Below are 21,201 nucleotides of genomic sequence, written 5' to 3'. Positions count from 1 at the left end.
CGCCGCAAACAGAGAAAGCCCGCATGCAGCAACGAAGACCCAACGCAGCCAAAAATAAAAAAATAAAATTAAAAAAAAAAAAAAAGAATAACTTGAAAGTATGTATCATCTAATTGTCCTGCTTCTTGGAATCCCTCCTGGGGAAATAATGAGAAATATAGTAAAAATTTATATATAAGTGAGTTCACAGCAGCTTTATTTTTAGCAGTAAGAGCTTAGATACAACTTAAATGGCCCATAATGTGGTTATGTTACATAAACTATGGGATACTTGTAAATAGAAGATAATCCAGCTATAAGAGTGGTTTAGAAGAATATTTAGAGAGTATACACATGATATATTGTTACATGAAAAAGTCTATGATATTTTATATACAGCATATGGCTGCAATTTCATTTTTTCAAAATCTACATGAGAAGGAAACAGAATGAATATTAACAACGGTTATTCCTGGTAACTTTTATTGTCTTTGTTTACAGATTACTAAGTTTTTCAATAAAAATGTCAGATAAAAACTTAAAAAGAATTGCTGGATCATATGGTAGTCCTATTTTTAATTCTCTGAGGAACCTCCATACTGTTTTCCATAGTGGCTGCACCAATTTACATTCCCACCAACAGTGAACTAGGGTTCCCTTTTCTCCACATCCTCACCAACATTTATTATTTGTTGTCTTTTTATGATAGTTATTCCAACAGGTGTGAAGTGATATCTCATTGTGGTTTTGATTTGCATTTCCCTAATGATTAGTGATGTTGAGAGTCTTTTCATGTGCCTGTTGGCCATGTGTATGTCTTCTTTGGAAAAATGTCTGTTCAGGTCTCCTGCACATTTTAAAATCAGATTGTTTTTTTGATGGAGTTGTATGAGCTCTTTTATATATTTTGGATATTAACCCCTTCTCAGACATATCATTTGCAAATATCTTCTCCCATTCAGCAGGCTGTCTTTTTGTTTTGTTGATGGTTTCCTTCACCATGCAAAAGCTTTTAAAAGAATGAAATTTTGCCATTTGCAACAATATGGATGGTCTTGGAGGGTATTACGCTTAGTGAAGTCAAACTGAGAAAGACAAATACTGTATGTTTTCACTTATATGTGGAATCCAGAAAATAAAATGAATGAATACAACAAAACAGACTCACAGATACAGAGAACAAACCAGTGGTTACCACTGGGGAGAGGACTGGAGAGAGGGATAAGATAGGGGAAGGGGATTTAAAAAGTATGAACTCTTAGGCATAAAATAAATAAGATACAAGGATGTAATGTACAGCACAGGAAATACAACCAATATTTTATAATAACTTTAAATGGAGTATAATCTATAAAAACATTGAATCACTATCCTGTATACCCGAAACTAATATAGCACTGTAGGTCAACTATATTTCAATAAAAAAAACTTAAAAAGAAAGTGTATGACTTTGCAAGTTGTGTCCTACCCAGCAAATCACCCTCAAAGACTCTTGCATCAATTATATCTCACCCACTTGCAGTAGTGCCTGAGAAATTAAGAGGTACTCAAAATTGATAAGCTGTTGATTAAAACAGTACTTCAGTACGGGGCTGAAAGGGGTGTTTTGTATGCAAACATGAGGGAAGGGGGGTAAAGGGGGAGGAGACCATCCACAGGTTAAGAAACAACTTAGGAGAATGGCTTTTGTTCAGCCTGAAAAAGTATCTCCATTTAGTCCTTCAACTTAGCAGTGTGCCAAAGTCCTGTGACAACGGCTGAGCCATTGTACCTACTTATACATTCAGGTCCCATCCAGGCAGTGGGAAATTCCAAAGAAAAAGGCATAATCAGTCGGACGTACTGTAATGCGGTTGTGCTTTTAATGAATGTGCAGAGGTTGTACGGATAAATTGTCCATTTGATTAATTCCTCTGGCAGGAGAGAATTAAACGTACTAAGCTACACACCAGCAAAAGCCGAATGCTCTTTAAAATGTGATTTTCTGTGTTGAGGTCAATTTCTTTCTGGGCAAAACATTTCTTGAGATAATAATGGAAGTCAATGAGAAAATGGAATTCACCATATAAATATTCACTATATACTAGTCAGAAAAGTATCTCATGTGCAAAACAAGGTCAAGGTCTGCATAGTATTTGCCATTCTTTGCAGCAAATCTTTCTTGCAAGTTCCTATTTGCATCCTTTCATATGAGAGGTGATAAATGCCTATTTTAGAAATAATTCACTGTCAAAACTTTACCCTTTTCCTCTATGAGGTATTTGGCATTAGAGTACTAGAGACCTCTAAATCCAAAAGAGGTAATTATCTTCTTCAACTCCTGGGAAGGTATGAAGACCCAGGGAAAAGACAGTGTTGTATTTTTTATCTCTTGGAATGATAATGTCTGGTGTGCCTGTGGGTAGGAAGGAAATATTTTGAATGGTCTGGGAAGCTGGGCACACTACTCCGAATCTCAGAAGTCACTTCCCTGCTTTTACACAAGTATTTCGTGAATGCCTATTATTTGCTGGACACGGTGCTGGGTCCTGGGGCAGAGCAGTGAGCAAATCAAAGTCAATGTTTTCGTGGAACACACAGTCACAGTGAGAGACAGACATTAACCAAGTTGCTCAAATATATAATGGCTTCATTATTCTGTTTCGAGCGATATAAATTCCAAAGCTATTAGCTCCAAGTCCAAGGCAGGCAGAAAAACTCACTGCCAAAGAGAACACTCTTCCCAAAGCCCTTCCTGTTTAGGACAGCTGTGCTGCTGAGAATCATCATAAAGACAAAGAGCACATGAGAGGGCCCCCTGTGAATGAAGCTTGAGGTGGGAAAACTTTTCCCTGAACCCACAGTGAAAGGAGCCCCTCCAACTGATCATGACCCAGGAAAGCCCGGGTAAAAGCCCGAGATGCCCAAAGCCCCAGAGGTGCTGCAGCCTTTACTGTTCCAGCTGCAGAGGGACCTGCATCCCTCTGAACCTACGCTGTCTGCCTTTCGTCCTCAGCTGGGGCAGCAGCAGGGTGGTGCCCAGCTAGAGCAGGAGACAGCGTAGCGGCTGCTGCTGCTTCTTTGGGAGCTAAGGCACAGGCGGAGTCCTATGTGGATCCCTCCTCTGAACCGACCTCCCCTTCCTGATTCTGTCATTCTTACAATAATCAACCACCCTTCATTCATCGATGGATAGTAATTCAACATCTACTAGGTACTGGTGATAATAGCAACAAACAAGACAGACAAAGGCCCCTGAGAGCAAAAAAGTCTACATTCCAAAGGGGACTGCCACCAATAAGCAAGAAGGCAAGTTCATTTCAGAATGTGGGAAATGTTAGGAAGAGGATAAACAGGGGATCCATAGGGTTATTGCTGTGTGTGTGGTGTATGTTTGTGAATTTTTTTCTACATGTCCTATTTCCCTCAATAGAAGTGGAGTTTAACTTTTAGTCATCTTCGTATTCCCAGTGACTAGTTCAGGGTCTGGCATGAATTCATTTATAATGAATATGAATGACAGAGAGTATGGTAAAAGAAATTGTAAGCTCCTGAATGGTAGGGACCTTGCTCTCATCTTTGTATTCCCAAAGTGAGAGGTGCTAAATAAATGTGCCAGTTGATTGATAAGAAAATAGCCATAGGAATTATTTACTGAGCACTTATTACACCCTGAACTCCTTAACAAGCATTCCTGTTTTTTATCCTTACAAAATTCACTTCAAGTGGGAGTTACTACCTCCATTTCATGGATGAATAAACCGAGAATCATGTCAAGGTTTTCATGGTCAAACAGCTGGTGTGTGTCACAGCTGGAATGAGAATCCAGGTGTGTAGGACTGCCTAGTCATTCCTCAAAAAGTCATGGCTCATCGATTTGCTCTGGGGTTTGCTCTGATACGGGCTCTGCCCTACACCCTTTCAGTTCTATTTCACCTCTGTTGGGTTATGTCTGGCCCTCCCCCTGCAGCTCTGTGGACAAATAGCAAGTGACACTGGGTGGTCATTGGATGGTGTGAGCCAAACAGCAGGAGGGTTCTCTGTCAGTGGCTGACTCCAGTGCTCACCTGTCTGTCAAAGGCGTGATCACCAGGCGAGGTGTATTTCCCAGGTACTCATAGGAGTACAGAAACTGGGCATCACAGATGTTGGCAAAGCAGTGTTTGGCCTCGTCATCCCAGCGATGCCGCAGCTGGGACAGCCAGAGGAAAGCCTGGGCGTTGTCCACCTAGAGAGAGCATGGCAGAGGAGGTGGGTGAATCACAGGGTGCAATAGGTAGCAGGCGGCCCCGCGGCCACAGGATTCACAGGGCTCTGGATGACCTGGGTGTTGGGTGTTGTGTACCGGTCAGGAGAGCAGTATGCTGCCCACCACAGCACAGGAAGCATGAGCCGCTCAGATGACGCTGTTTTGCTCGGGTTTTAAAGGTACGAGCAGCCACCATGATCCTCTCCCAGTTACCTGGCTGGTGCAGAGTTTGGAGCCCCTGTGTTTTAGCCATATGTGAGCTTCTCCCTAACCTCAATATTCACGGTGTAGGTGCCCAGAAGAGCGACACTCCTGAGAGTCTGGAACTCACCTTCTGAGCGATCATCTTGGCCACCACGTCCCGGGCATGGACATCGATGGTGCATATGGTCATGACCTTCTGCCGGTCCCCGCTGGAGAGCTGGCCGATCAGCATGGTGATGAGGGTTTTGAGCTGGGCCACTTGTTTCTTGTAATAGTCCTTCATGGCATTCTCGTAGCCTTCCTCCAGCCTGGCAAATGCCATGCCCACCTCTGTGGTCCACCAGATCTGAGTGCAGGTCAGGGCCACCTGGGGCACCAAGAGTCACTTAGTAAAGCCATTACCAGGACTGTCTCCCAAACCAGCCCAGTCCCCACACAGCAGGGCTGAGAATGTCATTCTGTGGGGGACGGACACCCCTTCCCTCCCTCTTCCACCAGCACTGTCTCTTTGAGCACATGCCTCTAAGGGCTTGGAGGTGTGAAGTGGGCACAACACAAGTGGGGAAAGTGCTTTCTGCTCTTGGAAAACGTATCATTTGGTTGAGAACAACCAAAGGCTCATGCTGGTCAATGCCAGTGGCTTTTAGAAATTGGTACACTGATCTTTCTGCTTTTGCTTCACAGGCCACAGCGTCTTTCCTGTGCTTGGGAGGATAACAAAGTGTTGACTGAACACCTCAACGATACTCAGTCTTTGCTCTGTTCTTCTGGAACCTCTCATGGTTGGAGTATTCTAGTTTAGTGAGCCATTGCTGATCACGTGTGGCATATTTTTTCTTGCCCGTAATACTTTCACTACATTTTTTTGTATCTCTTTAAAACTATAACTTTGAAAGGCCTACTCTTGAAGGTCAGGGCGAATTCCACTGCAATTCAACGTGGTCAATATGATTTGTAGTCTTCAGAGATTCAAAATAAATAAATGGAAAAAAGCGATCTAAGTGCACATTTCTTTGCTGAGAAACTTAATAAGGAAAATGCATAATTTTGATTATCCATGGTGGAGATGCGGTACCACTTGGTTCGGGAGACACTGCTCTAGATGATGTCTGTCACAATAGCAGGAGGCAACACATTTTCCTGCCACAAAATGCTGATTCAAGTAAACAAGGAATCCTGGTGGGAATTATTCCCTTTGTGAAGTAGAGAATCCTGTTGTAGTAACGAGTACCATTCCCTAATTTATTAGTTTTTGCCTTTGGATTTAGACATATTGGTTTTTGTTAAAGAAGTTCCTCCTGCAGTGTGATCTTGTTGGGATGGTTTGAACGTGATGTGCCAATTATACTGTTAAAACAATACCTCTTCGTTCTGCAGCCCTGGCTTATTTCTCTTCTCTGTCTACACTCGCTGTCAACATTTTCCCATCTTTTTGTCACTTCTCAACCTCCTGCAGTGTGGTCTCTGCTCTACCACTCCACTGAAATGGCCTCACCAAGTCCATGGACGTACATTAGCCTCTTTATTTTGCTTGATCTCTTAGACGTGTGTGGTGTGACTGACCTCTTACCCGCTATCAACACTCCCTCTTTCAGTTTCCATGACTACCATTCCTTGGTGTTCCTTCCATTAGAAAAGGTTGTTTCTCATTCTGCTCTACTGGCTTCTCCTTGCCTACTCAGCCTTTGAATGATGCTCAAGGGTTTGTTCTGCACCCTCATCTCAGTCTGCATATTTACCAAGGGCAATCTTATCTACTCCTCGGCCTTCAATTACCACCAAATATCTGTAACCCCAAATAAACCAAACCAACACTAGTACTAGCCATTAACAGGGGAGGGAGGAGTGGTGGATTGCAGCCAGAGTCATTAAAAATAGCCTCATTAACTCTCCTCTTTCTCTTGTTACCCTCCTGAGAGCCCGGTGAAGGATTTAGATGTATCCTGGAATCAGATGAGACTCCCAAACGTGGTCCGCAAGCGCTGTCTTCTAGTTTCCTCTCCAGAACCCACCTGCCACCTCTTGCTCCCTCTTCCCCTAACTCCTGCTTCCACCACACTCAGGCCTCGAACACATTACACTCTCCCTTGCTTCTGAGCCTGCCGTCGCCTGTACTCTTACCCACGCTTCGTTGCTCTTTCCCTCCATCTTTCACGTGTTTCAAACCTCAGCTTAGGCATCATATCCTCAGGAGGGTGACCCCAGACCCCACTAACCAGCTACAGGCTCCCAGAGGACCCTGAGCCTCCTTTACTGTCACACCAGGTCCCACATGTAGGTGACTGACTTCCACGCCAGTCTGTAAGCCCCAGCAGGGCAGGGTTACATTGTCATGCCTCTGGCTGGTGTCTCCTGCACTCAGCAAACAGCTTGGCACATACAAAGTGGGCTGGCTCAGTGAGCTGAACTGTTTACGTTTTCTCCCTACTGTAGCCAATGGAGTAAAAATGGACGACCCTTAATTCTCCAAGGTAGGGGTTGGATTGCGTCACGGCTGACAGTTCCCCTGGTCCCTCCTGCTGACCCCTTCCAGACCAGCCTCTCCTGACCCTGAAGCATGAGTGAGTCTGGCAGCCCCAGGAGGCTGATGGAGGTCATTGAGGAAGAGAGCAAGCAGAGGGTGGGGGCCCACAGAGGTCCTGCTTCGGAGAATACCTGAGCTGGATAGTCAAAGAGCCACTGCTCCCTCGGCTTCTCTTCATAGGCAGTTATGCCTTCTGTCATCTCGTGCCTCACAGTGGCCTTCATGTGAGCAAGCACATGGTTCAGCCATATTTCTACCTGGAAGAAGAACTCGGGGTTAGACGCTGGGTTCCTAAGATGTGCTCAGTGATACACTTCACTCAGCCTGAGGGAGTGAAGAAAATGAGCCCAGGCACGATGGACAACCCCAAACAGCCGCCAGAAGGCATAGGGAGCCAGTTCGTTTGTGTAACGCAGGATGGGGCTCACTTAACAACGGGGGGATATGCCCACGGGAGCCCACTGGGCGGAGGAGCAGGTTCAGGGGATGTGGGGCTGCCGCCCAGAGTTCTCATGAGGAAATCTTAATCTGAGTTGAGCTGGGTGTAAATAAGTCAGTGGATTCTCGTGACCTTGTCCACGCTGAGTATGGAGCCAAAGGCCAGGATTATATTTTCCAACTAAATGCTTTCTGGGTCTACAAAAAGAACAGCCAAGGTTTGAGTCAAACCCCAAGGTCCCTTTCATAAAACTGAGAATGTGTGACTATTTTCAAGTACGAGAATTGCTTTCCAAGATACACGTGGATGAAAGTGGAACTCTGAAAAGATCTTTTCTCCAGGTGTTACTCTGGACTGGATTAGAACCCCAGGGACAATGCTTTGTTGGATCATTTAGGATAGTGAACAAAGTAGCGCTTATCCTTTAGCAGTGATGGTGAAAGATGGAAGGAGGTTTAAGGAGAGAATGGTCTCATGTTTTGTGTTTCTTGAATTGTACCCGGGAGATTTGGAGGTGGTAGTTTCTGGAGAAGGGCGGTGGTGGGCTCTCCACAGGGTAGAGCTGTGAGAGGTGTATTGTACAGAGAAGTGATCGCTCAGGAATATGGTTGATTTCAGAGGGCGTTTTCTCCTGGGGAAGGTGTCAGTGTCCTACATTCCCCTGTGGGGTGCTCCAGGGCTTGTCATGCTAAAGTCTCCTGGTGCTGCTAATCGTTTTAAAACCCTTCTCTCTTTGACTCAGGTAATTGTTTATGTGCATTCTATTCCTCTCTGCACAGGCCTTTGGTTAAGGAAGATATATGCATACTGACATGTGTCCTTCCCAGAGAGGAAAGCGGGCACTGGAAGCTGCTCCAACACTGGTTCAAGTCAAGGGAACTGGCAGTCCCAGGGCACAGACAGCAGTTCCGGCCCAAGGTCACAAAGGCTGATGCCTGAATGCAGACACTTGAGAGAGAAAGGCATACGTTACCTGCCCACTGCAGTCACAGGGCTCGCTGAAGGCCACATACTCTTCTTCCTTGCTGTACATGCCAAGACTGATCTTGGTAGGTTTCTCACTGGCGTCCAGCTGGAACTGCATCTTGGCCATATTGTCAAAGAGTTTGGAAAGGTGGCGTTGAACCTATGAAGGAAACCATGCCAACAGAGTGGAGAGCATGTCCGGGAAGTTACTTATTAGTATTGTTTAGAGGGCTACCATGCGACAACCACTAGAGTGTTGGTTACAGAACATTTAGAAGGAAGCTAGGGAATGATGGGGATGTGAGAATGGGAGCCAGCTGGATTGGATAAAAGGAACATAGATCTGGTGGGCATCACGCATTAGCTACAAACGGATGAAGCCAAAAAAGTCTGATTAATTTCTGCTTGATCTACTGTAGATGGGAACAGATTGGAACAAAAAGTGACAGTTAATTCATAAGCCTTCTTCCTAAGAAAATACTACTGTGCTGCAAGGGATAGGCACAGGATACTCTGCAGAAGACTGCTAACATGCCCAAATCTGGAGGGTCAAGGGCAGTGGTGACAGTGGCCTGCGGAAGAAGTCACTCAGTTGTAGGAACCACTCTGGTGCAGCAGACCATCCTCGGGAGGGTCCAGAGCAGGGCCAGCATGCTCACACCAAGCAGAGAGACTGGTTGTACTGGAGCTTCTTCCTAGTACAGCATCTCATGATACAGAGGCTTTTCACAGTGATGCCTTGGGCAGTAATTCTAGGAAGGATGCTAGACAGAGCCATATTGTGGTCCTGAGGTGAGAGGAACAGCAGGTGAAGAAGAAACAACAAACAGAAAGCTGCCCCCGGTAGAGTTTTTTGAAATACAAGGGCCTACTGGTACCCTGAGTTGTAACCCTTACATTTACAGCAATGAGCTCTCTAAGCTTATGAGATGAGAGGAAAAATTCTAAGAGTATTGAAGTAAACTGTGAAGGTACTGGACGAGATCCCACCTACAGTGACTTGGGACAAATATCGTGATGGGATGGACTTTTCTTTATCCAAGAACAAGTAGTGGATTAAAGCAACAACCACAACTAAGATGAGATCCGTGAAATTATCCCACAACTTAAAAGAAGGAGAAAGCTGGACTCAAGAGATACAGTAAGAGTGTATATATTAGAAGCTTTAATAAAGGAAACAGAAGTAGTGATGAAAAGTATCACCTTGTTTTGTTTTCAATTAAGTGAAAGAAACATGAACTCTGTAAAATATGAGGTGGAAGATAAGAAGAATTGGTAGAGGTAGAAAAATAAAGAAACAAACAAAGGACACAGCACAGTTTATAACAATGTTAGCAATACATAAGGACCAAATAAACACACACAAATTAAATATGGTGGATAAACTTGAGAAACTATGGAAGAATGCCAAGGAAGAGGACTTGAGAGAAACATGTGTATGAATACATGCAAATATGTATGAATATATGAAGATGATAATCTCAACTTATGGAAATAAGATGAATCTGAGAGAAAGAATTATCCACAAAACTGGAATAGAAATATTATGTGAAAGCATCCTGAAAGAAAACTTTTCCAAGATAGTGAAAGCCCCAGTTTTCAGAGAGGAAAAAAACCTCATCATGTGTTAGAAAAATTAACAAGTATCCAAACATACAGAAATTTTCAAAAATTAAAATTTAATTTAAATTTTGATCTCTACAGAGATCCAAATGGAAAGAAATTGGGCTACCTACAAAGGCTAGGTAGGCCAGAGATGACTTCTTTGTAACAGGAAACAGCAGAGCTATGTCTTCAGGGATTTGAATGGAAATTTCTGTGACCCACGACTTACAAATCCAACCATTCAATCACTCAGGTGTGAAAACTACAGAGTCACAGATACAGGAGGAATTGGGAATTATTCTGGCATGCTTCATCTTTTGGGGCAGGGCATAGGGAAGGGCTACTTAAAGATTTACTCAAACCATGTGAAAAATAAATAAAAATAAATATTTAAGAGTGATATACCATGTATAAAAGGTATAAAAGATCTGGCAATGATCTTTAAACCCTCCTATATAAGGATTAATGAAAATACAGTTATGAAACAGAATGCCAATGTAATAAATATTTCAACTCCACCATGTCTGGGCTACTTTGGAAACACTTCAACTAGAAAAAAAGAAGGGCTTTAACGATCAGTGATAACCTCTTTTTAGTACCTGTTTCTTACCAACAAACCAAAAACATCATTTCAATAAGAAAGGTAATGACAAAGAGAAAACTTAGGCATGGGTGTCATCTTTTGGCTCTGTTGGAGAAGCTCTCATCCATTGCTGGTGCTGATGCAAGACAATGTAACTCCTTTGTGGGGAAATATGGCAGGATCTAATAAGACCACATATGCATTCACCCTTTGACCCAGCAACATCACTTCTAGGGATTTACCTGATAGACCTCCAACAAGACAAAGCCTAAAATTATTTGTAATTGCAAAATAGTATAGACAACGTATGGCCAAACTATGGTATATTAGTCCATGGAGTATGAAACAGATACAAAAAAAATGAGAGAGAGAACTTTGAATTGATACGGAGTGACATGGAATGATTTCAAGGATATATAACGATGAAAAAAAAAGCAAACTGCAAATAAGTATATAGAGCATGCTACCAGTTGTGTAAGAAAGGAGGGAAAATAAGAAAACGCACATGTACAAATGTAAATGCACATCTGCTTATTTTTGCAAAGATAAACATAGGAAAGATAAACCAGAAACTAGTGGAATTGGTTACCTACAGTGGGAGGAGGGGAGGTAGTGATGACCTGGAAGGAATGACACGTCTCACTTATCTTTGTGCATAGCTTCTTAGAATTCTATGTATTCAAACAATTAAACCAACAAGGATGGGAAACCCCCAAAACAGAAAGCAAAAAGGAAGGAATGAACCCAACTATACTTCAAATGAGTAACAAAGTCACACTGAAGGTGGAAAAGAACTCATAAGTAACTCCTGATCACAGTTTTGACGTTATATCCTCAGTCTAAAGGAAAATAAGAGAACTACAAACAAGTCTTGAGCTCTTCTCTGGGTGAGAACAGAGGGAAGCTAAAAGATCATACAGTACAGACATCATCCTTCCTTCCTGTCCATCATTTTGAGACTCAGACTCTCTGTTCTCTAGCAGTGGTTCTCAAAGTGTGGTCCTCAGACCAGCAGCAACACTTGGGAAGAAATCCTTGGAAACGCAAATTCTCCAGCCCCAGCCAGACCTACGAGTCAGAGACTCTGGGGATGGGGTCTAGGAATCTGTATTTTAATAAGCCTTCTGGGTGATTCTGATGCACTTTCAAGTTGGAGAACCACTGCCTACAGCTCAAAATGCCAACAGTGTATCCATTAGGATACACACACACACACACACACATATGTATGTATGTATATACTTTACTTCTTTTTTGTTTATTGACATATAGTTGACTTACAATATTGTATCAGTTTCAGATGTACAACATAGTGATTCCATATGTTTATGGATAATGTACCATTCAAAGTTATTTTAATATTACTGACTATATTCCCTGTGTTGTACATTATACCCCTGTGACTTATTTATTCTGTAACTGGTATTTTGTACCTCTTCATCCTCTTCATCTGTTTCACCCATCCCCCTACCCCCTCCCTCCTCTGGCAACCACTAGTTTGTCCCTTGTATCTGTGAGTCTGTTTTTATTTTGTTATATATTTGTTCATTTGTTTTGTTTTTTAGATTCCACATATACATAAAAACAGATGAATGGATAAAGAAGATGTGGTATACATCTACAATGTAATATTACTCAGCCATAAAGAAGAATGAAATCTCGCCATTTGCAAGAACATGGACAGACCTGGAGGGTATAATGCCATGTGAGATAAGTCAGACAGACAAAGACAGGTACTTTAATATTTTAAAAAATTGTAACACAGTAGGCTTCTATTTTACATATGAGTCAGGTTTGTCACAAAGAAGTGATATACCCAAGACTAGATGGCTGATTACTGGCTAGAATCAAGGGCTAGAACCCCAAATTTTAGGTTCCTCATATACACTCACATAAACCACCCCAATGTCCCATTAATACAACTCTCAATCTTATCTTTCCATGGAAATCTTAGCTATTACTTTTGACCACTATTTACTGCATCTCTCTTCAGAAGCACATCAAAGGCATTCTCTTTAAAGGCTTAGCCCCTTCCATTTTGCCATCCTCAAAGCTTCTCCAACTCTAGAGAGTAAAAGCCACTGATGGGACTCTGTGGTAAACTGCACAAAGGTTTTGGCAAGGTGAGATTTCTGATGTGTGAACTGCTGATTTTCGACAGAGAACTCTATGCTGGAAATGAAGTGATACATTACTCTCTTTTCACTATTTCCAAGGAGGATTAAGAAAAGGATATATAAGATCAAGATCCATTCCATATGGGAACAGAGTCAAGGATGGACACTCGAATTAAATAAACAAATCAAGCCTAAAGTTTGGGAACTCCGGTCTGGAGGAGCAGCTGCGAGGCCTTTTCACACGGCTCCCTACAAGCAAGTGAAACTAGACTAAGTGCAAAGGAATAAAAGGACATCAGAGAGTCCAGGAGTCTACATGACCTGGTGGGATCCCTCGCCCAGGATCTCCCTTGCCTTGCTTACGCCTGACTGTGGTTGACAGGGTCTGGTGCTCCGGCCAGGTGTCAGGCCTGAGCCTCTGAGGTGGGAGAGCCGAGTTCAGGACATTGGACAACCAGAGACCTCCCAGCCCCACGTAATATCAATTGGCGAGAGCTCTCTCAGAGATCTCCATCTCAACACTAAGACCCAGCTCCACTCAATGACCAGCAAGCTCCAGTGCTGGACACCCCATGCCAAACAACTAGCAAGACAGGAACACAACCCCACCCATTAGCAGAGAGGCTGCCTAAAATCATACTAAGTTCACAGACACTCCAAAACACACCACTGGATGCAGTCTTGCCCACCATAAAGACAAGATACAGCCTCATCCACCAGAACACAGGCACCAGTCCCCTCTACCAGGAATCCTACACAACCCACAGAACCAACCTTAGGCACTGGGGGCAGACACCAGAGACAACGGGAACTATGAACCTGCAGCCTGCAAAAGGAGACCCCAAACACAGTAAGTTAAGCAAAATGAGAAGACAGAGAAATATGCAGCAGCTGAAGGAGCAAGATAAAAACCCACCAGACCAAACAAATGAAGAGGAAATAGGCAGTCTAGCTGAAAAAGAATTCAGAGTAATGATAGTAAAGATGATCCAAAATCTTGGAAATAGAATGGAGAAAATACAAGAAACGTTTAACAAGGACCTAGAAGAACTAAAGAGCAAACAAACAATGATGAACAACACAATAAATGAAATTAAAAATTCTCTAGAAGGAATCAATAGCAGAATAACTGAGGCAGAAGAGTGACTAAGTGACCTGGAAGATAAAATAGTGGAAATAACTACCACAGAGCAGAATAAAGAAAAAAGAATGAAAAGAATTGAGGACAGTCTCAGAGACCTCTGGGACAACATTAAACTCACCAACATTCGAATTATAGGGGTCCCAGAAGAAGAAGAGGAAAAGAAAGGGTCTGAGAAAATATTTGAAGAGATTATAGTTGAAAACTTCCTTAATATGGGAAAGGAAATAGTCAATCAAGTCCAGGAAGCACAGAGAGTCCCATACAGGATAAATCCAAGGAGAAACACACCAAGACACATATTAATCAAACTATCAAAAATTAAATACAAAGAAAAAATATTAAAAACAGCAAGGGAAAAGCAACAAATAACATACAAGGGAATCCCCATAAGGTTAACAGCTGATCTTTCAGCAGAAACTCTGCAAGCCAGAAGGGAGTGGCAGGACATATTTAAAGTGATTAAAGGGAAAAACCTACAACCAAGATTGCTCTACCCAGCAAGGATCTCATTCAGGTTCGACGGAGAAATGAAAACCTTTACAGACAAGCAGAAGCTAAGAGAATTCAGCACCACAAAACCAGCTTTACAAAAAATGCTAAAGGAACTTCTCTAGGCAGGAAACACAAGACAAGGAAAAGATCTACAATAACAAACCCAAAACAATTAAGAAAATGGTAATAGGAACATACATATTAATAATTACCTTAAATGTAAATGGATTAAATGCTCCAACCAAAAGACATAGACTGGCTAAATGGATACAAAAACAAGCCCTGTATATATGCTGTCTACAAGAGACCCACTTCAGATCTAGGGACACATACAGACTGAAAGTGAGGGGATGGAAAAAGATATTCCATTAAAATGGAAATCAAAAGAAAGCTGGAGTAGCAATTCTCACATCAGACACAATGACTTTAAAATAAAGACTATTACAAGAGACAAAGAAGGACGCTACATAATGATCAAGGGATCAATCCAAGAAGAAGATATAACAATAGTAAATATTTATGCATCCAACATAGAAGCATCTCAATACATAAGGCAAATGTTAACAGCCATAAAAGGGGAAATCGACAGTAACACAATAATAGTACGGGACTTTAACACCCCACTTTCACAAATGGACAGATCATCCAAAATGAAAATAAATAAGGAAACACAAGCTTTAAATGATACATTAAACAAGATAGACTTAATTGATATTCATAGGACATCCCATTCCAAAACAACAGAATACACTTTCTTCTCAAGTGCTCATGGAACATTCTCCAGGATAGATCATATCTTGGGTCACAAATCAAGTCTTGGTAAATTTAAGAAAATTGAAATCATATCAAGTATCTTTTCCGACCACAATGCTATGAGACTGATAGCAATTACAGGAAAAAAACTGTAAAACATACAAACACATGGAGGCCAAACAATACGCTACTAAATAACCAAGAGATCACTGAAGAAATCAAAGAGGAAATCAAAAAATACCTAGAAACAAATGACAATGAAAACACGACGGCCCAACACCTATGGGATGCAGCAAAAGCAGTTCTAAGAGGGAAGTTTATAGTAATACAATCCTACCTGAAGAAACAAGAGAAACCTCAAATAAACAACCTAACCTTAGACCTAAAGCAGTTAGAGAAAGAAGAACAAAAAGACCCCAAGGTTAGCAGAAGGAAAGAAATCATAAAGATCAGATCAGAAATAAATGAAAAAGAAATGAAGGAAATGATAGCAAAGATCAATAAACCTAAAAGCTGGTTCTTTGAGAAGATAAACAAAATTGGTAAACCATTAGCCAGACTCATCAAGAAGAAAAGGGAGAAGACTCAAATCAACAGAATTAGAAATGAAAAAGGAGAAGTAACAACTGACTCTGCAGAAATACAAAGGATCATGAGAGATTACTACAAACAACTATATACCAATAAAATGGACAACCTGGAAGAAATGGACAAATTCTTAGAAAAGCACAACATTCTGAGACTGAACCAGGAAGACATAGAAAATATAAACAGACCAATCACAAGCACTGAAATTGAAACTGTGATTAAAAATCTTCCAACAGGGGGCTTCCCTGGTGGTGCAGTGGTTGAGAGTCCGCCTGCCGGTGCAGGGGATACAGGTTCGAGCCCTGGTCTGGGAGGATCCCACGTGCCGCGAAGCGGCTGGGCTCCTGGGCCACGATTGCTGGGCCTGCGCGTCTGGAGCCTGTGCTCCGCAACAAGAGAGGCCGCGATAGTGAGAGGCCCGTGCACCGCGATGAAGAGTGGCCCCCGCTTGCCACAACTGGAGAAGGCCCTCGCACAGAGGCGAGGACCCAACACAGCCATAAATAAATAAAAATTAAAAAAAAAAAAATCTTCCAACAAACAAAAGCCCAGGACCAGATGGCTTCACAGGCGAATTCTATCAAACATTTAGAGAACAGCTAACATCTATCCTTCTCAAACTCTTCCAAAATATAGCAGAGGGAGGAACACTCCCAAACCCATTCTATGAGGCCACCATCACCCTGATACCAAAACCAGACACAGATGTTACAGAAAAAGAAAACTATAGGCCAATATCACCGATGAACATAGATGCAAAAATCCTCAACAAAATACTAGCAAACAGATATCCAGCAGCTCATTAAAAGGATCATACACCATGATCAAGTGGGGTTTATCCCTGAATGCAAGGATTCTTCAATAAACACAAATCAATCAATGTAATACACCATATTAACAAATTGAAGGATAAAAACCAAATGATCATCTCAATAGATGCAGAAGAAGCTTTTGACAAAATTCAACACCCATTTATGATAAAAACACTCCAGAAAGTAGGCATAGAGGGAACCTACCTCAACATAATAAAGGCCATATATGACAAATCCACAGCCAACATCATTCTCAATGGTGAAAAACTGAAACCATTTCCTCTAAGATCAGGAACAAGACAAGGCTGTCCACTCTCACCACTATTATTCAACATAGTTTTGGAAGTTTTAGCCACAGCAATCAGAGAAGAAAAAGAAAGAAAAGGAATCCAAATCAGAAAAGAAGAAGTAAAATTGTCACTGTTTGCAGATGACATGATACTATACATAGAGAATCCTAAAGATGCTACCAGAAAACTACTAGAGCTAATCAATGAATTTGGTAGAGTAGCAGGATACAAAATTAATGCACAGAAATTTCTTGCACTCCTATACACTAATGATTAAATATCTGGAACAGAAATTAAGAAAACACTCCCATTTACCATTGCAACAAAAAGAATAAAATACCTAGGAATAAACCCTACCTAAGGAGACAAAAAAACCTGTATGCAGAAAACTATAAGACACTGATGAAAGAAATTAAAATGATACAAACAGATGAAGAGATAGACCATGTTCTTGGATTGGAAGAATCAACATTGTGAAAATGACTATACTACCCAAAGCAATCTACAGATTCAATGCAATCCCTATCAAATTACCAATGGCATTTTTCACAGAACTAGAACAAAAAATTTCACAATCTGTATGGAAACACAGAAGACCCCGAATACCCAAAGCAATCTTGAGAAAGAAAAATGGAGCTGGAGGAATCAGGCTCTCTGACTTCAGACTACACTACAAAGCTACAGTAATCAAGACAGTATGGTAGTGGCACAAAAACAGAAATATAGATCAATGGAACAGGATAGCAAGCCCAGAGATAAACCCACGCACATATGGTCACCTTATCTTTGATAAAGGAGGCAAGGATATACAATGGAGAAAAGACAGCCTCTTCAATAAGTGGTGCTGGGAAAACTGGACAGCTACATGTAAAAGAATGAAATTAGAACACTCCCTAACACCATACACAAAAATAAACTCAAAATGGATTAAAGACCTAAATGTAAGGCCAGACACTATAAAACTCTTAGAGGAAAACATAGGCAGAACACTCTATGACATAAATCACAGCAAGATCCTTTTTGACCCAACTCCTAGAGAAAGGGAAATAAAAACAAAAATAAACAAATGGGACCTAGTGAAACTTAAAAGCTTTTGCACAGCAAAGGAAACCATAAACAAGACGAAAAGACAACCTTCAGAATGGTAGAAACTATTTGCCAATGAAGCAACTGACAAAGGATTAATCTCCAAAATATACAAGCAGCTCATGCAGCTCAATACCAAAAAAACAACCCAATCCAAAAATGGGCAGAAGACCTAAATAGACATCTCTCCAAAAAAGATATACAGATTGCCAACAAACACATGAAAGGATGCTCAATATCACTAATCATTAGAGAAATGCAAATCAAAACTACAATGAGGTATCACCTCACACCAGTCAGAATGGTCATCATCAAAAAATCTACGAACAATAAATGCTGGAGAGGGTGTGGAGCAAAGGGAACCCTCTTGCACTGTTGATGGGAATGTAAATTGATACAGCCACTATGGAGAACAGTATGGAGCTTCCTTAAAAAACTAAAAATAGAACTACTATATGACCCAGCAATCCCACTACTGGACGTATACCCTGAGAAAACCATAATTCAAAAAGAGTCATGTACCACAATGTTCATTGCAGCACTATTTACAATAGCCAGGACATGGAAGCAACCTAAGTATCCATGGACAGATGAATGGATAGAGAAGATGTGGCACATATATACAATGGAATATTACTTAGCCATAAAAAGAAACAAAACTGCGTTATTTGTAGTGAGGTGGATGAACCTAGAGTCTGTCATACACTGAAGTAAGTCAGAAAGAGAAAAACAAATATCGTATATTAACGCATATATGTGGAATCTAAAAAAAAAAAAAAAAAAGGTTCTGAAGAACCTAGGGGCAGGACAGGAATAAAGACGCAGATGTAGAGAATGGACTTGAGTACACAGGGAGGTGGAATGGTAAGCTGGGATGAAGTGAGAGAGTGGCATGGACATATATACACTACCAAATGTAAAATAGCTAGCTAGTGGGAAGCAGCTACATAACACAGGGAGATCAGCTGGGTGATTTGTGATCACCTAGAGGGGTGGGATAGGGAGGGTGGGAGGGAGACACAAGAGGGAGGGGATATGGGGATATATGTATATGTATAGCTGATTCACTTGGTTATACAGCAGCAACTAACACAACAATGTAAAGCAATTATACTCCAATAAAGCTGTTAAAAAAAAAAAAGCCACTGATGGGCTGAGGGGCGGGCATCCTGAGAAGCAGTAATGGTGGAAATGAAGAAAGCTCTGAGGTTAGGGATGATGAGGATGGCAACACAGGTCTGAAATACATACACTGCCTAAGGGGGCGTGATGGGGAACCTGAAACTCTCCTGCTGGAGCATCTTGGTCCTTCTGAATGTTTCTACAGGTACTTCCCCAGCTTACCTGTTGCGGGGCTGTGCTGTTGGAAAGGATGTCTAACAGGTCAGAAGAGGAGAGAAAGTAAAACCTAGGGAAGGCAAGCCTTTTGGTGTCCAGGTACTCCGCCAGGGCCTTCTCACACAGGTACAGTCTGTGGGCACAAAGAATTTCCTAATTAGGTTTGCCTAGATCCATAGGCACATAGATGTTACCTAAATGAAAACCAGTGCAACCTATGGATTACACGCAGAAATCATGTACGCATGGAACATGTATGGGTATTTGCAAACATCACAATAAACACCTCTATTAACACCCCGTATTACCCGACCACACAGGCAAATCAAGGTACACAATCAGACATACTCTCTCACTCGGGCAGTTAAATAAGGTAAGGATCTCAGAGACAGAGCGGGGAAAGGAAACACATTACAAAAGGGGCTGCAAACCGACCATCACCTGCTCTGAATATCTTCCAACTTTTCATAAAGACCTGATTTGTTGGTGGCTTCCACTACGTTTGGAGTTTTCTGAGCATCATAAGCTAACTCTTTAAAGTCAGTGTCGATGCCTTCAAATCTTTTAGAATCCTGCAAATAAAAATGTGGAAAAAAATTAACTACCACCCCCCTCAATTTCAAGAAGCTACCTTCATGTACTAAGTCTGCTTTTGAAACTGCTCCTAGTTGTCTAATACAGAGATTAGTCTCAAAGGAGGAAATGCCTTTAGCTTGAAACAGTGGTTCGCAAACATTTTGGTCTTGAAGTCCCTTTATGTTTGTAAAAATTACTGAGGAGTGGAAAGAGCTATTGTTTATGTAGGTAATATTATATCTATCCATGTATATTCTATATTAGAAGCTAAAGTTGAGAAATTTTTAAAAATATTTATCAATTCATTTAAAAAATAACAATAATAAGCCCATTATGTTAACATGATAACATATTTTTATCCAAAATAATTATATTCTCCTAAACAATATAACTTAGAGAAAAAGTGGCATCACTTCACGTTTTTTTTGGCAAATATGTTTAATGTCTAACTTAGAAGATGGCCAGATTCTCTTCTCTGCTTCTACATTCAGTCTGTTGTGATATCACATCATGTAGCCTCTGTAAAACTCCATTGTACGCTCATGGAAGAATGAGTTAAAAAGGCAAATACCATCAGTATTATTATAAAGATAATTTTGACCTTGAGGATCCCCTGGAAAGGTCTCAGGGACCACCCCCAGGGGTCACCAGACCACACTTTGAGAACTGTTGGCATAAAATACATAATTCCTAAGTCAGGGAGATGGTGGATCCAATGTTCTTTCTGGGTCCAAGCAAAAGTTTATATAACCAAAGTGTTTCCAACAGCAAATGTGCTACTATGATGTCAAAGTTAATTAGATATTATCATTCCCCCCAAACGCACACACCCTCACAGTGTTGTTGAAATGACTGAGACAATAATAAATGCAAAGCACTTTAGGCCAACACCTGGCACCTGATGAGAGCTTGTGTGGCTATTATTACATAACAACAATCATAATGGCATTGCTGTGTGCGCTACTTTAACTTCTTGAAGTAGGGACTAGTATTAGTCCTAATTTACAGATGAGAAAACCAAGACACTGAGAGCTTAAGTAACTTCCCTAAGGTCCTGCAACTCAAACCCGGGCCACCGGCTCCAGTCTGCTGGGACCTCTGTGATCTGGGCCTCTCTCCCAAGAAGATTTAAAAATAAGAGGGTGAGGTGAAGTAAATTATGATTCCTCAGTGAGATATCTTATGACAATTAAAAATGAAAAAGTATCAAGGTTATAGAAGTATCGGAAATATCTGACATAAATGTTCAAATGAAAAGAGCCGAATAGAAAATTGTAATTACACTGAGAGCAGTTGTGTAAAAACATGTATATATGTGAAAAAAAGTTGGGAAATATTCATAATGAATGAAAATATTTACTAGGTAGGATGTAAGATGATGACTGATTTATTACATTTCAGAGTTGTCTTTGTTACCATATTGTTAATACAAAGAAAATAAATGTATTTATATGTTTTACACACAAACCTGAGAAGT

The 21,201-nt window shown here is 41.2% G+C and overlaps 1 protein-coding gene across 1 annotated transcript in view; it reads right to left on the bottom strand.

Moving 5' to 3' along the window:
- Nucleotides 1–21,201, bottom strand: part of DNAH9 (dynein axonemal heavy chain 9) — a 310,542-nt gene that overhangs the window by 198,411 nt on the left and 90,930 nt on the right. The window contains exons 21-26 of the mRNA XM_082440696.1: nucleotides 19,590–19,720; nucleotides 19,155–19,281; nucleotides 8,348–8,500; nucleotides 7,067–7,192; nucleotides 4,539–4,778; nucleotides 4,026–4,186 (exon numbers count right to left, since the gene is read on the bottom strand). Of these exons, the coding sequence (XP_082296822.1) occupies nucleotides 4,026–4,186; nucleotides 4,539–4,778; nucleotides 7,067–7,192; nucleotides 8,348–8,500; nucleotides 19,155–19,281; nucleotides 19,590–19,720 (938 nt within the window). The remainder of the gene's footprint in view (nucleotides 1–4,025; nucleotides 4,187–4,538; nucleotides 4,779–7,066; nucleotides 7,193–8,347; nucleotides 8,501–19,154; nucleotides 19,282–19,589; nucleotides 19,721–21,201) is intronic.

This window comes from Balaenoptera physalus (genome assembly GCF_965194825.1).
Source record: "Balaenoptera physalus genome assembly, chromosome: 20".
NCBI lineage: Eukaryota > Metazoa > Chordata > Mammalia > Artiodactyla > Balaenopteridae > Balaenoptera > Balaenoptera physalus.
Note: the sequence above shows the minus strand (reverse complement) of the source record. Positions and strands in the feature narration are given on the sequence as shown.